This window comes from Chamaea fasciata, unplaced genomic scaffold, assembly GCF_029207755.1.
Source record: "Chamaea fasciata isolate MVZ Bird 193981 ecotype frontalis unplaced genomic scaffold, bChaFas1.0.hap1 SCAF_5, whole genome shotgun sequence".
Classification (NCBI taxonomy): domain Eukaryota; kingdom Metazoa; phylum Chordata; class Aves; order Passeriformes; family Sylviidae; genus Chamaea; species Chamaea fasciata.
In genome coordinates, this window is record NW_027094090.1 from 10,126,594 (window position 1) to 10,144,210 (window position 17,617).

General features: G+C 35.9%; 1 protein-coding gene across 1 annotated transcript in view; it reads left to right on the forward strand.

Annotated features, from left to right (window-relative positions):
- The window catches only part of HGF (hepatocyte growth factor), a 49,817-nt gene extending 33,577 nt beyond the window's left edge, over nt 1-16,240 (forward strand). The window contains exons 10-19 of the mRNA XM_066184510.1: nt 1,332-1,459; nt 2,865-2,967; nt 4,784-4,923; nt 6,976-7,014; nt 7,486-7,582; nt 10,320-10,394; nt 10,980-11,126; nt 11,784-11,890; nt 13,819-13,964; nt 16,069-16,240. Of these exons, the coding sequence (XP_066040607.1) occupies nt 1,332-1,459; nt 2,865-2,967; nt 4,784-4,923; nt 6,976-7,014; nt 7,486-7,582; nt 10,320-10,394; nt 10,980-11,126; nt 11,784-11,890; nt 13,819-13,964; nt 16,069-16,239 (1,153 nt within the window). The 3' untranslated portion in view covers nt 16,240. The remainder of the gene's footprint in view (nt 1-1,331; nt 1,460-2,864; nt 2,968-4,783; nt 4,924-6,975; nt 7,015-7,485; nt 7,583-10,319; nt 10,395-10,979; nt 11,127-11,783; nt 11,891-13,818; nt 13,965-16,068) is intronic.
- The last annotated feature ends 1,377 nt before the right edge of the window (nt 16,241-17,617 follow it).

Consider the following 17,617-nt stretch of genomic DNA (forward strand, 5'->3'; position numbering starts at 1 on the left):
CCGTGTTCTGATGCATCAACTCCACCTGCTGAGGCTCAAAACCATTCATGCCTGGGAAAATCAGTCCGTCACAACTCAATGCTGTAGTTCTAAAGAAAGTTGTCTGAAACTCTAGGGATTTTTATGAACTTTCTTCAAGCATGTATTCACCAATTTGATTGTGAAGTTCCTGGATGTGTTCCAGTCCGGCATCTGTATCCCAACAGTAATGATACATTACCACTGGATTTTTTTTCATGCAGCTAAATACTTGTTCACAGCTTGATTACTGATTTTAATTTAATATGTCCTAAATATGACCTGAATGTAATCTTCTTTGTTATAATTACCATTTATAATACTTGAAAGCACTTCTATAATTTTTCATAGTTTAAATCCTTTTTTCTGGCTCATTACTAAATATAGATACATCAATAGGACTGTTCTTACTTGAGTGACCACTGGTCATCACACCTTTCTGTATGGTTCATAAACTTCCAAGGTGTGAATAATCTACTCATTCTAGGCAATTACCTTAGCAATGTTCGTTCAGTCCTTTTTTAACTAAGAAGGGAGGAAACCTTGCTGACCAGATTGGAACTACAGTCCAGTTTTTACTAAATATCTTTATTGATGGGTAAGAATTGCCATATAAGGCCCATTCTTTCCCTAGTCTGTTATCAGTAAGTGCTGCAGATGTAAAAAATACAGTGAAATATGGAGATGCGCAGAACATGGCAACAACTGTCAGGAGACAGGGAAATAAAACTTAACATTTAAGAGGCTTGAATATTTCATGCAAGCTGCAAAAGACATTTAAAGATGTTCCCTTGTGACTAACTTTTACTTTAAAGGTAACAGCTGTGTAGAATTTCAACATACACTTTTTTTTATTTTCCACGATTCAGTTTCTTAAATGAGTTACTGATTGTCTAAAGCACTCTGCTTCTCCAAACTCACCAGAACCATTCAAAGTACAGGGAGTTTTAAGCACTCAGGTAATGTTTGTATTTAAAAGCACTTGTAATGCATTGCAGGTGTATCCAATGTCAGTTGCATGCAAATTTTGATGGAGGATCCTGAATGAAAATACTGTTAATCTTCAAATGAAATCTTATATCCCATCAAAACATATGTCTGCTGAAAATGATTTTCCACAAACATATTCTTATTACATTAATATTTTTTTCTGGACACTGTTCTTACTGGCTCATCTCCTTGCACTTGACACTGATCAGTAACACAGATACCTGAAAGAGCCTGTATTTTTGTTAATTCATAACAAAAAACAATGGACCACATTGGTGGGTTTAGGTTATCCCTGCTGTGAGCTAACATATTTATTTTTATAGGGATTTGAGGGAGAACTACTGCCGAAATCCAGATGGATCTGAATCACCCTGGTGCTTTACCACTGACCCAAACATCCGTATTGGTTATTGCTCCCAGATTCCTAAGTGTGATGTATCAAATGAACAAGGTAACAGAGGAAAGGGTGATAACTTGATTTTAAGTGACTGCCATGCTGTTCCAAACATCAAGTAGACAGCCTTGAAAACTGGAAAAGTTGTGTCTGCATTACACCTACGGAGTTCCGCTTTGGCTTTATTAGCATGTTTGGGATTCATTGTGGTGTAAATGAGATTCTTTTCACAGTTTAATTTGTGATTCCAGCAGGGAAAACTGCAGCAAAGATTTGATTGGATCTGATTTTTAGGCAAGGCCAAGCTATGTATCTGCTCTACTGTCTTTACCTTTCTTAGTTTGAAAGGTCTTTTTGCACAGCTGAGATGATTTCCTTTGTTCACAGTCTTTTTATAACTGGATTATCAGGCTACCAAAAGCAATTTTTCCCCCTTTTTATTTTCTTGCATATGCCTCCTTGTCTAGAAGGGATTGACCCTCTGAGTTCTTACCTACCTCTGCCTGTGAGGTTCACTATGAGTCTTCACCCAAATGTTTTTCCCATGAGGTTTTGGTATTACTCTAAGGAGTAATGTTGCATCCTGAATGGATGTCAATCACATCATAAACTGAGGCAAAGACCTCAGACCTATAACCCTATATAAGGCTGCATTAACGTCTCTCTCTTTGAATTTTAGCCAATTTTGCTTTAAGTTTGAAAAAGTTGCAGTTGCAAGACTTATGTCAGAGAAAGGACTAAACTTTTATAGTTATTCTGTATTTCTTGTAAAGGATCAATTATCAAAAAGTAAAAATACTGATGAATATGAAATTAAATGCAAAATGTCTTTATAGTACTGATCATTTTAAACAATTCTCTTGAAAAGTCTCAAAAAGGCTTGTCATAAAAGCTTATGAATTAAACATGACTTCTGCTGGAGCAAACAGGCAAGTTTTTGAATTACATTAAAATTAAAGTCCTGATGATTTTTTGATTTTTCTGAAGAAGTACTTAAGTCTAGAATTATATGCTGTTTCCAATATCTGGAAACTACAAAAAGCCAAATTGAATGCCTGTTTTTTTGTGGAGGGAGGAATAGGGAGGGGACCATTTTTACTTGGTTTGGTATAAACTAGCTTCTGAAAACTTTTAGGATATTCTGTATGACTCTTCTAAATTAATCATAAGCCAACTATTTATGAAAGAAATTTTCCAAGTTTATGTAATAAAATTTAAGTATAAATTTAAGATACTGCTGTGATGGGAACAAAGGTCTCAAACAAGAGATTATGTATGTAAATTTGAAAACTATTTTCCATTTTTCTTCTGATCTGATTTATACACGACGGATTAATAGTATATAGCATTTGCTAAACAAAACTCTTGTCTTTAGTTATTTGGATTACTGATGAAAAGCAAGAGTTTTCTTCTTAATCTTGCACAATCACCCTCCATTTTTATCTCAACCTTCTTTTTTCAGATTGTTATCGTGGCAATGGCAAGAGTTACATGGGGAATCTCTCCAAGACAAGATTTGGGCTAACTTGCTCCACATGGGACAAAAATATTGAAGACTTACGTAGGTGTGTATGTACTAAACAGAAAGAGATGGTTCAGTGAGTCCTGAATAAATACTGCCTCCAGATGGCAACTCTTTTTCATCTGCATTGATTCTAAAGTAGCCCCTATGCCCTGGAGCTTTTAATATCTTTGTTTTCTTAATCTTTATTTTTATATTTTTCTTTTTTTCTTTGCGTTTAACTATATTGCACAACATGACTTTGTTCAGGCTAACCACTAATTGCAGGCTTTGGGATGTTTCTTAGTGTTTAGTTTACTGGCTTATTTTCCCCCATCCCTGTCCTTGAAAGTTTGGTACAATGAGAGGGTATCAGAAATGAGGGGAAAGGGTTGTGTCGTCAGCCTCATAACTCATGCTGCTTCAAGGAGGATGTTGGACTCGAGACCACCTAATGTCCCCTGCCGCCTGAAACTGACTTCAACTTCAGTCAACAGTCTAGTGACACTGATGTCAAATGCCAGTAAAAAGACCTGCAATTTCTGTTGTTTATCTTTACTTTGGCTTTATATTCAAAGTAGTAGAAATGGCAAGTTCATTTATTTGATGACGTAAAATGAATGATCAGGACTGTATATATAAAAAAGGGATAATGAAAAATAAAATGTTCTGCTACGCATGAGAAATTACACGCACTAGTGGCTGTGATGAAAATAGTTTCTCCTTCATTTTCCTTTAGTTTCTGATGCTGATGCGAATGTGTCAATATTAGCTTTGGTGCTTGTTGTAGTCACAGTGCTGTACACATAAGCCATTGTCCCTTGGAAGGACTGTGTAAGTCAGGAAGTGAGCTTTTGAGGAAGCTGTATTGCAAAAAGGCAGATTTCAGTGGCCCTGTCTGGTATCGTCACCTGGACTACATGTGCTTCTTCCCACAGATGTTGAGAGAGAGGATACATATTCCCGTGTGCTGCCCATGTAAGGGAAGCAGAGGTTTAAGCTCATGCTTTCTGAGAAGCATGATAAGTTGTAGTTTGCTGTGAATGAGGCAGTGTAAAACCTACTGGATTCTTGATGCAACTGTATTCTCCTAATGGAGCACAGATCAGCCTTTCTTTTCTTACTCCCACACATTTTCCATCTGGGAACTTCTTTGGGGAGTTCTCTGTCTCACTCCAACAGTTCCTCTGGTTATGAGTGTTCTAGAGGCAGCATGTGTGGTTGGTTATGAACTGAAGGAGCAGTACAGCTGTAACTACGGAAGCCTCTATCCTTGTATCTGACAAGCCAAAAATAAACATCTTCCTCTGTTTCAGATTTTGGCCTCAAAATTTCACCCCTGCAGTGCTTCATGTAGGCTTGCAACTTAGGTGACCTATCACTGCAGTTTGTCTGAGCCATTCATCTTTTTCCTTGCCTGCTGCTCATCCTTGCTAACCTTCTTAGTTTGCCTTTCTTTTGCCTTTGATTCAGCTTTGTAGATTCAATGCTCCCCTGTGCTGTTAACCTGCAGGAGAAAATACCTCTGCTCCTCAGAGAGGCCTGCAGATTTGCTGAGGGCATCACAGGCAGTCTTCTAATCAGTATAATAATCCCTCCTGAAGGTATCTAGAGATTTTAGCTTGAGTGGGAGACCTGGAAGCCTCCCAGCTGTCCAGTGGACACAGTGCTTAAAATACCAACCAGAGGAAAGTTGGACCCAGATCCAGAAAATATTTGGGTCTCATCTTCCCTTTGATTTTAACCAGCCCTAAACCCTGACCTGTAGGCTTCTCAATCAGCTAATTATACAGTGTGGAGCAAAACAACATTTAACCTTTGAAAATTTGGGCTATAGTATAAAGCTTTTCAACACTTTGATTTTTTTTTTTTCCCTGTAGGCATATACAAATATTCAGAGAACCAGATGTTAGTAAACTGAAGAAAAACTATTGCCGCAATCCAGATGATGATTTTCATGGTCCCTGGTGTTACACAGATGATCCTCTTGTTCCCTGGGATTACTGCCCTATTTCTCGATGTGAGTACTCGGTGTGCCGCTGGCACTGCCAGCTGTGCAGTCCCACTGAAGCCATGGTGCCACATGCCTGTGCACACCTTCCTATTGTCACTTGTGGCAGCAGGAAATGTGTGATTCTGTCAAGAATCAACTGTGCGTGACTGAGAAAGGAGCAGACTGAAGCTGCTTGTGCAATATATGGACAAGGGGTTCTTTTCCTTGACCAGCTTGGAGTTTTTAAGACTTATTTATGCAGCAGGAGCACAAAGGGGCTATTACAGATGGTCAAACATTTTCCAGCAGATCTAGCTATTGAATGAGGGCTGGATGGAGACAAAGAATTGTCTAGCGGTCAGAATGCTGGCTGTGGCCTCAAGAAACCCAGGCAGAGTTATCTTCTGGGCTACAAGCTTCAAAAACTCTTTGTGTGATCTGTCTTTGTAATGATAGAATAAGTCACTATATACATGCTGAAGTGTATATGTGCTATAAAGGTTAGATTCTGCTTTCGGATGTTTATGGGATGATTTAACTCCTGGTAAGAACTAGGAAAATTGTGCCTCCAAAGTTGAATGTTTAAATATTAATAGCTTAAATAAACAGAATTAAGAATACTAGGGAATTCAGCAATAAACTGATGACAAGTAGAAAAAGATAGTTTTATGCTGAAAAATGCGCAATTCACATTTATGTTCAAAATCTTTCTCTTCAGTTCTTATTTCTAAGTTACTTTACTGTATGTGCTGGGAGAACACTTAAATGGTAAATCAGGCTTTTTAATGCACGTCTGTGATCTCTAGAGGTTAAGGATAATGTTACACTCGTTCCTAGCGGCAATCTGCTGCATTTCCTCATAGCCCAAACTCCAGCATCTCTAAAATGTGATATTTGAAGTCTCAGGTGATATTTTGACATCTATGTGAAGAGTAAACAAAACTCTGCAAAAGGTTATTTGTCTCAGTAAAAATGAAGCATAGCAGCTGAAGAAATATATATTTTTATTCACTTATTCTGAGTTCATTATTTGGATCTGTGAAATCCTAAGAATGTATTCTCAGCAAACATTTGTAGGGTGTCCAGAACTGGTGAGTAGTACATTTCTGCAATCAAACACCAGAGTGGGAATATGCCAGTTTCACAATTGTAGTTCATATGGACTAGTATTACAATACTATATAAATATATGTGCACGTACATACAGTTATGCATAGAAACACATGTATGTATGCACACAAATGCATACATCTATACGCATACATGTATGTATATGCATGTGTATACACATATACATAGAAATTTAACTGTGAATATAACTGTATCTATATAATGAATATACTTATATGTGTGGGTGGGGGTGTGTGTGTGTCTGTGTGTGTGACTGTGTGTATACATACACATTTTCTAAATAACAGAAGTCTAGGTGGATGAGACTGTTTAAATTTACTTTGTGCAAGTTTTCAGCAGTTAGCCCTGTACCTCTAGTTCATAATGCTGGGTCATTCTGTAAGTGTCACAGAAGGTAAACATTTAGAAACAAGTTTAAGCAAACTTGTAACTGTTTTTTTAATTGGGCTAGATGGAAGAACTGTACTAGATTTTGAGGAACACGTTTCGATAAGATTTTTTGCTGATAGGAACTCAAAATGTTTTTCGAAGTTTTTTAGGGAATTGAGAATTTCTTTCAGTCTTCTTTGGATTTAATCACATTACTTCTATAGTTCCTGAAAGCTTATATAAAAATGATAATTCCATTTTTCAGCGTTTGCTTGTTTGAATGAAACATGTAAATTGAACATGATAGGCAGCCTGATGTCTTCAGGATTCAGCCAAGAAGAAAAAGGCTTGACATTCCTGTTACAAAATGTTTATTTCTTTTTTCCTTTTATTGGAATAAAATTTTTCTCATTTGTTAAGCCTTACTGAATACTGCTTTTGCAGTGTATTGAAGAAATCATTGAAGTTTAAAACTTTGTGATCCATTAAAGTTAACAATATGGCATTTGCTGTTGAATTTTATACAGTTTTTAAATGCATGTTAATTTTCTATTGTGGCTATCTTGTGTGTCTGTCTAGGTGAAGGTGATACAACTCCTACTACAGCTAGTTTCGATGGTAAGTTTGTGTATGATCTAAGCAGTGCATGACTATCCTCTAAATCTAGGCATTTCTTTCCAGCTAGGAAACAAAATAAAGATTAATTAAAGTTGTAAAAACCCACCATATAGACTGAGCAAAATTAATTTTACAAGACAAAAATGGAGAATAGCTTTATTATATTCCTTTATCTATTCTCACTGTTGTGTCTTGCCAGTGGTGAGATTTGGTAATGAGCTTCAATGTTTGCTTTTTAACTATGTAGATATCAAAAAACTGTTTAAATGTATGTATTTTATATTCCACGTGGATATTTAAATAGACCTACTCAGCTGCACTGAAGTAGTTTTGATGGCCTAAAAATATATTCTATTAGCACAGGAAAGTTAGTACATAATAAATATTGACCTTCTTGTGGTCCTTATGTGCAACTGTGCAGGTTTCCTACCACTGTTTTTAGTAAAATGTGATCTCTGGATCTGCTTTCAGATACTGCCATTCCCTGTGCCTCAACAAAACATTTGAGAGTTGTAAATGGAATCCCAACACAAACTAACGAAGGATGGGTGGTTAGTTTGACATACAGGTAACTATCACTTTGATTAGAAGAGCAATGCAACTATTAGGATATTCTTTTTAGGATTGTAGAAAATGTTGACCATAATAAGAATATTTCTACACTGCAGTTTAGTTCTGTAAAAGCAGAGAATCAGCTGATGCCATAGTATTCACTTTGCTAGTGAAGTACTATATATGTTCATTATCACTAATTTAAACATATGAACCTGCAGAGCATTCATAATGTTCTGCTCTTTCAATTAGCTACTGTAGACCTTTTCATAACATTGGCTTTAAATTCAGCATTAAACTGTTTAGTTTAGAGACTGTTAGAAAAAAAATGAATTTCAGATCAATATTTTCACTTTGATGGCAGAGAATTTAGTTTAGTGAATTTAGAGAATTTATAGAATGTAGAGAATTTAGTGTAGGATTCAGGATTTTGACCTGTGTCAAATTAAGCTTTCCCCTATGACATTGCATTCAATTAAAATTTATCTGGTATTGGGGAAAAAAAGAAAAAGAAAAAGAAAAAAAAGTAGGAGCTATAAGGAAATCCTTTTTATTCTGTAAAACAAGACCCTGAAATGCACGACTTGTGTGTAACACATGCATTACATTATGGCAGATCTTTGCTGCTGTTTAAAGGCCAGAACACACAATGGCAGTTTCCTATGTTCTTTACTCTGGTTCATAACTCATCAGCTGGAAGTGTGAATCATTAATTTATGACAGGATATATCTCATGCATTGGCCCTGGATCTTCTATGATGAAAAAAAAATAATTAAAAAAACCAGTCTTTTGTCTGCTGGGCCAGACTAAAGTAAAGCTCAGTTCTATTAGCTTATGAGTCAGCATCTCCTTTAAAACTATGTTGTAAAAGAGGTATTAATTGAAAAATGGGAGTAAAGAAAAAGATTATATTCTCTACATCTCTTCATTGGTAGAGAAGTTCGGGTTGGGGGGTTCTTCCCATCCCTGGTTACTTTTGCATCTTATGAGATCCATCAGATCTTGATCTTTTGGGGAGTGCATTGGGTGGTTCAGAAAGACTTTTATAGAGGAAAATCACTATATTCCTAGACTAAGTAACCAGATAGGTGGGCTAAATCACTCCCTGGAAAAGTTAATCTTTGCACTATTTTAAAAATAGCCTTCATATTTGATGAACTTTTAGGCAGGTAAGGTGAATTACATCTGGGTGCCTAAAATTTAAATAGTTATTGTTACGGTAGTTGAACCTGGATTTTCTGCTGTGCAATAAAATTCCATGAAACATGAGTGCTTAAATGATTGCAGATCCTTTAATGAATAAGGGATTCCTGGAATAGTCCAGCAGCAAAATATATCTTGAAGTATTACATGAGGGCATAAAAATGTAGTTTTATTTTGCATTGTTACCCTGGAAGCAAATAGAATATTGTCTGAAACAAAATCTTAATGGCCTCTGACCTTTCTGCAAGAAAGCCTAACTGTACACTCCAAAATGGAATTGTTGTGTCTGAATGGTGAAGGCCCAGTGAAACTTAGAAACTATTCGTATTTGGTAACAAAAGCCCACCTCTAGATCTTAAATTGATTAATGAAATTTTCTTGTATATCCAATTCAGATTCTGTAACAAAGTGTATTTAAGTGTTTTTAAGTGGATTTAATCTGTTTCATGGAACCAGCTCTAAATTTTCCCCACACTTAAATGAGGAATTAACCTTTCTATGTGGACTAATGAATCTAACAAAGACAATGAAATTCTGTATAACATAATAAGTGATGCACACATAACATAGAGGAACATAGTTATACTCCTGGATGTGATTTTTTTATAATAAAACAAGTTAGAACCTACATTTCAGAAGACTCCAGCTTTTTGGACCAGATATTTTGCTACTCAACCAAAATATGTGTAAAAAAATATAAAAGTCAAAGCTCTGTATTCTGCTGTCTGTGAGCTCCATATTTGGTCTGGTATACATCCAGTAGTTCTTTGCAAAGCTTTGAACATTTGTGTGATTTGAATTTATAATTTCTGAGATTTTAAGCTTTTCCCAAATTGCTGACAATTCTGATTCACTTTCCAAAGAGCTACAGAAAATAAATGTGATTTTGGAGGCACAAAGAAGGAAACTAATTAATCTACATTCCACAGTAATTTTTTTTAAAAGAACTGTCATGCTTAATTGCTTTAATTTTGCATGATATATTATGCTTCAGTTTTTCTATAATCACATGTAGGATGTCATACACTGCAGATTGTTTCCAACTGAAGTATGTGGGGACACAAATCTCCTAGGGCTTGTAATCAAATAGGAACTCTCCACCTTGAGGTCAATGCTTTGAATAATACTTACATGAGTAATGACCAAATGTTGTTTACATCTGGTGGCAGTTTGGGGACTTGCTTGAAAGTTTCAGTCCGGTTCCTGTTACAGAGTATCTGCCTTAATTTTTTTATTATTTTTTTTTAAATTAGGTGTCTTATTACAAATTCATCTTTGAAACCACTAAATGAACAGAGTAACTGAATTTATCTTTCTTTCTGGTTTTTGCACATTGGAGTAAAGCTCTGAGAAGTCATGTAACTGTAAGTGTTGGAACTGTAGAGCAAAGGGACAGAGAAAAGTTTCCTTGTGTTGTCAGTCTGCCACTTTTCACCAGCAAACATGCATGGGGAGCAAAACACTCTAAACATTTCGACTGTGTAGAAACTAATCCTAGTGGTTTGGGGCTTTTTTTTTTAACCTTTTGTTCTTTTCTTTTCTCCCCCAGGAATAAGCATATCTGTGGTGGTACTTTGATAAAAGAAGAGTGGGTTCTTACAGCAAGGCAGTGTTTCCCTTCTCGGTACAGTAGTCTGTAACTTTACAATATGAAAATACATCTATTTTCTGGAACTTATCAGCACAACTCTTCTTCAGCTTGAATGCAGCAGTTTTTCCTCCTGTTTGGCTTTAACACTGCTTTTCTGATATAAAAGGCCTGTGGGACCTTGGTATTTTCTGTTATTATTGCTGTAAATCTAAATAGCCCTGGCTATTTTACATGGAAGCATAAATACATTTTCCAAGTGTCATGGTTAGACAATTGCCTCTTTATGAGAATAAGCTCATGCTTCTGGACAAAATAAAATAGAAAACTTGGGTAAATGTAAAAAAGTTCAAAGGTTCATAGCGTCCAAGGATTTAAATGTTTGGATACTATTATTAAAAAAAAAATAGATTTTAGCAACAGTTAAAGATAAAATTATGTAATGGCGTCAAGCCAAAACCTTACATCCAAGCATGTTGATTTTGGAATAGCAGTTGGCAGCATGAAGCCATTTCTGCTAAGGAGCATTAGTTAAGATCTTCCAGCATAATCATATTAAGCAAAGTTTTTAGTTATTTTATTTTCAGTCGGAAAAATCATTACCAACTTTGCCTCACTTAGGTACAAAGATTTGAAAGACTACAAAGCCCTGCTTGGAGTCCATAATATCCAAGGAAAAGGAGAGGAGAAGCGTAGACAAGTTCGGAATATCGCCCAGTTGGTATATGGCCCCCCAGGGTCAGATTTGGTCTTACTGAAACTTAGCAGGTTAGTATCTGTTATTGTGAATTCTGAGACTTTCATCTGCTGGGTGAGATTCTTCCTAAATGAGATTTGCAAGTTCACTGCTGTATGATCTCCAGTACTACAGATGCTGTCTGCATGGGGTAAACTTCTAACAGAAAGAAATGTTACTTGGTATACGCAGAAATGCAGGTCCATCAACGTTACTCAGAAAACAGATGTTACTCCTGTGAAATCATACCTACATTATTCCTGTTAACCATGTTTAGGTTTGTTGGGAGATTTAAAGAAAACCCACAAAGTGGTGGACTAGTGTATGGTTTTAATTTATAGAATGAGCACCAGATTGTAGATGAGATCCTTGTGTATATATAAGCTTTCAAAATTTCTCCACATTAACAAACCTATGTATCCAAATGAAATGGCATCACTACTTACTTTTAAGATTAAAACCCAAGTTAAATAGTATAAAAGTGGTGACAGCATTTCAAGAATTTTTTGACAGTTGGCAGCTGTAGTACAAAAAATAGGTAGAAGAATCCATCATATTCTTCAAAGACAGAAAATGAAAGGAAAAGAATTGGCACAGTTTTTAATTGCTGTGGTCTATAATAGACTTAATGTAATTTTAAAAATACATTTTAGAAGGTTATATGTATTATTTTTTTTTCCTCTTTTCAGACCTGCTATATTGACAAATTTTGTAGAAATAATCCGATTGCCCATTTCTGGATGTACCATTCCAGAGAAGACCAGTTGCAGTGTTTATGGATGGGGATACACTGGATGTAAGAAACTATTTTTAAAAACTAAATGAATACGTTGACAACTTACTTCCTCTTGTCATTATAGGTGAGGCTGTGGGTATTGCCTGATGCCATGGTTGTCCAACACATCTTGTTAAAAAATAAGAGTTGTTCTTTTCTAATTTGTAAATTTCTGAGCCTTTTATCCAAGTTAATTTAATATGAAATATTTTCCACTAGTCTCTCCTTTGTTGTTGTTGTTGTTGTTTCAGGGTCAGGCAAAAGGATTCAAACATTTGAAGGAGTGAATTAGAGAAAAATACCAATCTACATGTTTAAAAAAAAAACCAACCAAAAAAAACCAACAAAATTGATCTGCAGAATGTTAGCAGGGTTTTTTTGACAAATATTTGTCATCTACTTGAGCAGTCTCCTTCTGTAATCCAAAGCAGGCCCCTGTGGAAAAACTAATACAGAAACATGTAATCAAAGACTTTATTAACATAGACAATAACAGTGAATTTGGGATGCACAGGCAACTCTAAGTCTGGCATTTCCTATCTTTTGAGTACTTGACTTTGCAACCTTTCTTATGTTTATTAAACACAGTTCTGTGCGAAGAAAATACAAATATGTGGGAGAACAGACATTTATTTAGTCTAGTAAATGCTATATCTGGCTAATTATGTGTTGATAAAATGTTAATAGCTGCCAGTTGACAATAATTACTCCAATATTTACTGTGCTCAAATGTTGTTTTGCCACAGACCCTGAGTAAGTAGCAGCAAAATACTCACTCTGTCCTGGAAGCAGAGCAGAAGCTAGGCTGGAATTCTGAGGCTGTCTTCCTTGTAGCCACTACTCTGCCATTTCTTTGTGGGCGGCAGTTAATCTGTACCAGCCCTCTCCCAAATGACTGCCTTTGATGTTCCCAGAATGGCCATAATGGCCATCCTCTGGGAGCGCTGGCTGTCTGGGGGACAGGGACATGAGGCTGGAGCACAGTACAGCATCACAGGAAAGCTTAGCTTAAGACAACTGATAAGGAATTTGCAATGTTGTGGAGTTATGTAATACAGTAAATACATAACATCTGTCATCCAAGGACTTTGTACTATATTTTTTGCACTACTTATTATAATCCTCGCAGAGTCCTGGTCAGGAAAGGAAGAAGTGTTACATACATTTTTTTTTTCAAGAAAACAGGATAATAAGTCAGTGGAGGGCAAGCTTGGCTTTTTTTTTTTTTTTTTTTTTTTTTTTTTTTTTTTTTTTTTTTTGATGGCTTGTGCAGAGAATGGGCAGGTCCAGACCCTTTATTTATCTTTGCAACTTGTCCAGGCTTGTCTTTCGACATGTAGAACAAGAGTAAACTCCACAGGGCTCCTGCTTCCTGACCTTCACACTGGTGAATGGAGATTGCACAAGGCTGTGGCTCTGCCCTTGCAGGCACAAAGTCATTCAGGGTAGCTGAGCCAGCACAGAATGAGAAAAACTCCACTCTGCTACAATATTTTTCAAGTCACATGTCCTTCCCTAGGCCATGGCAGGCACTGTTACACATTAACTCGTGTTTAAGGCAGGGAGAAGAATCCTCTCTCCACTGATGGGAGTGATAACATTTTCAAGCTCTTTCTCTGATTTCCTTGATGACTGGGCAAGCTGGTGGTGAGCTGCAGAGGAAGCCCAGTTACCCAGCCCTCTATTCTAGTGCTAAAAACTTACCCAGGTATTCTCAGAGAACTGAACAGCCATGAAAACTGAACAAATGTCTGGCAAGTCCCATTTGTAGAAAATATAAGAAATCCAAAATACAACATACAAAAGCAAAAACAGTGGGGATGGACAAAAATGTGAGTTTTGGAGAGAAAATACAGTAACTGAAATTATATTAATAAGTTTCTTTAGACTGTATCTTGAAACACTTTTTTCCCCTAAAATACAATTTTTTTCATTATCTTCAATTGTAGTAGTTAATTATGATGGCCTTCTCCAAGTAGCAAACCTGTTTATTTTGGGAAATGAGAAATGCAACCAATATCTCAAAGGGAAGATTACTGTGAACGAGTCTGAAATCTGTGCTGTGGCTGAAACCATAGGTGCTGGGCCTTGTGAGGTAAATATTGCATTTCCTAATACATTTATAGGACCCTGGCTATTTCTTTAAAAAAAATTACTGGAGGTTTTTTATAATTATTCTTATTGCACTAAACTTTTGCATTGGAAAATGATTCATGTTACAAGTGTTCTATTTTATGTCAGAGTGCAGAAATTACTTCAATTTCACTGTGCTACCACGTCACTAAAATATTTACAGGAATCTTATATATACTCATATGCTAAAACACTTCACTAGACTGAGACATACTTGTGTTCTCTATACTAAGGACAAAGGTGGGCTCTGTGGTAGTAATAGCTGTGTGTTTTGACTGAGTAGAAATCAAAAGCTAGAGCAAATTTATCTTCTTATTTAGATGAGGTATTGCATGCAAAATACATAACTGACAGTATTCAACAGAGTTGATAAAGTTATGAAGGAAGGAGAAAGATCCAAAAATGTGCTGGGTTTTTATGAGTCAGAAGGCTGGAGCATTTTAGTCTTCTGAGCCTGAGCAATATATTGATGAGGACAGGACAACTATTTCAGTGATTGTTTGGTACAGTTTTTTTGCTTAGCACTGGTTTTGATGATGGAGAAAAGACATCTGAGGAGAAAAGCTGTAAATAATTTATTACAGGAAGATAAAATCTTCTTTTTCTTTTTTTTTTTCTTCTTTTTTTCTGTAAATCTTACTGCAGATATCTAGAAGGAAGAAAGCCATGAACGTTATTAAGTATTTATTATCTGGAATAGAATTGTTGATTTCCTAACACCAATGTTAAACATGCAGCAAAATTTTCCCTAGCCAAGGGTACTACTAAACCATGGGAAACAGAGGTCATCTTCATAAAGCTGAGGCCTCTTCCATTTGTTATTAATATTCCATGGGATTATTTTTTGTTGCAAAGTGTTTTCTTCAAAATAAAATATTTAATTGTAAATGAGGTCTTAGACTTGTCAAGGCTTATAAATGAAACATCTGCATGGAAGTCTGCTGGGGATCCTGCACTTTGTTTTCCCCTGCAAGAAGAAATGGAATGAATTAATATTAGCAATCAGTCTTAATCACTGAGCAGTTTCCTGCTCCCTAAGTTCTCCTTTGAAGCGACTTTCCTCAGCAGAGAACAGGCAGAGGAACAAAATCAGATTGGCAGGTGAAACTCCACTCCTGAAAGTGTTTTATGAGCCGCTCTGATGGCGCTGACATAGTACATTGTTCATATGGGAACTAGTCTGCTGTCAGTCAGAAAAAATCCCAAACCAAATAAAGGTCAAGCATTGTTGTTTCTCTGGTGATCCAGAAAGAATGAAATGCTAATTGTCAGCTTTCATTTTTTGAAACAATGACTCACTATCTGATATGAACATTTGCTGTTTAGTTTTGCAGCGAGTTTTCTGGGTCCAGTCTACCTTTAACCTAGGTAGAAACTGCAGCATCTCTGTTCAAGTCCCAGATCTATGTGATTGTATCTAACTCTGATCTTGGTGGGTCATACTCCAAATTTTCATAGAGTGCATAAACTAGTGTATAGGTGTCTCATTCATCCAGAATAACAAAAAATATCATTTTAACAAGTTATGTTTCAAAATAATACTTAAAAAAATATAACCTTTTATTATGTTTGTTATCTCCCCTGCCTATTAATATATACAGATTCTCATCCTAGGGCCTTGCAAGTATGTTGACTGAAAGAGAGATACTAACCTGACTATGCCAGTAGTGTTTCATGCAAAACCTATCATAACAAAGATGTTTATCTGTCAACTCACATTCTGCTCCTCTGGTTGATATTCACATAAATAAATTTTAGCCTTCCAGGTAGCTGAAAGAGGTGAATAAAACCTGGTAGTCTGAAGTCTAATGACATGTAAAGATGGATCACAGAGCTTAATTTGCACAGAAAGGAACAAAAGGTCAGAGGCCAACTCTTCACTGTTTCTCATAAGTTCTGGTTACGAAAAAAAGGTATTTGAAGTTGGTTTATGTCCTATGGCAAGAACACTATTGCCTGGTGCGTTCTGTCATCCCCAGAAGAAACCATTCAGTAGTAGACAGGTGGGACCTCTGTCTTGAAGCATTTTGAGAAGTGACACTCACGCCGTTTTATTTTTTTCCTAGAGAGATTATGGTGGTCCTTTGGTTTGTGAACAAAACAGGCTGAAGATTGTAATTGGTGTCATTGTTCCTGGCCGTGGATGTGCCATTCGAAATCGTCCTGGGATTTTTGTTCGGGTCTCATATTATTCCCGGTGGATACACAAGATTATGATGACCTACAGAGAACCCTGAAAAAGTCAACAACTCCCACTTAAAGATTTTGGACAGCCTGTAATTAATGTGTAATATAAAGATCAACAATTTTTTAAGTACTTGATAGTCAAGTTTGTTGAGCTTCTTTTAATATTTATGGGTGTTTTTGGTGTTTTTGTCTACCAGTGTTGTTTTATAAATGTTGGAGTGACTTACAGTATATGCAAGTATGGTGACATATCTCCTGAAGATACTTGAATGGATAAACAATTTTGCAAAGACATTACTGGATGATAAATGGTTTTGTAGAAATAGATCATATGACCTCCTTAATGCTGCTCTTCAGATTATCTTAGAAGGAGAAACAAATTATAGTTCTACTTAACACATTTTATTCTTTCTGTGAGCCATATATTTCTCTCCATATATAAAAAAAGCCCTACTGAGAGATATATGCATATGTCGAGGACAGCATTTATGATCATATTTCTCTTTGCCCTTTATAAGAGGTCAAAGATTTCAGTATTTTATTAAAAAATAATATCTTTAGTAAGTAATTTTTTTCCTTATTGATGGACTTTGACAAGCCTGCAGTAAGCAGAGTTCTCGTAGAAGTCACTACCACTTTCTTTTATGCAGTGCTTACAGACTCTAGTTCTGCACTTGGTCCCTTCACTGTATGTGTGGTCCTCTAACAGATGTCTCAAACCCCATTTTGATTACCAAACTACTGATCATTTCTTTAAAGTTTGACCCAGAAATAACTGTGGATTTACAATGCTAAAGACAGCATCTCGTACAGTTTGGAAAAGCAATCCTGATTAGCTACTAGAAGACTTTGGACATTAAAATAAATTTTTAAATCAGATCTGCTCAAATTTTTCTAAACAGACAAGTATTAAAAATTCAGTTGGTTCTAGTTATTCTGTGAAACTCTGCATTTACAGCAAGAAAAGAACAGTTGAATCTAGCACCTGGCTGAGAGACTTAAAACTGGGAAAAGTAAGTTATACATTTAAAAATTTTCAGAGATCTGAGAAATTTAATGAAACCTTAACTAGATTTGGACAAAATTTTATCCTTTGTATAATTCCTTTCAGGATAATAAAAAATTACAGAGATTGATATGATCTTGTATTTAATATGGAAAACATCACCGATAGTTTAGTTGCTTGATTCCTGCCTATTTATAAGACAATCTTTTTTCTTTATGCTGACAGGGAAGGGGAACAAAAAATCATCATCTATGTAAAGTGCTTGTTCTTCTGTAGGCATTTAGTTTTATATCTGGAAATATTGTACAAATGTGTTGTTATACATGGCACTGATTACCATTTAATTTCTGGAAAATTGATACAACATATATCCAAGTGTTAGTTTTACTACTGTACATATAATTGCATAAGTAACAGCACTG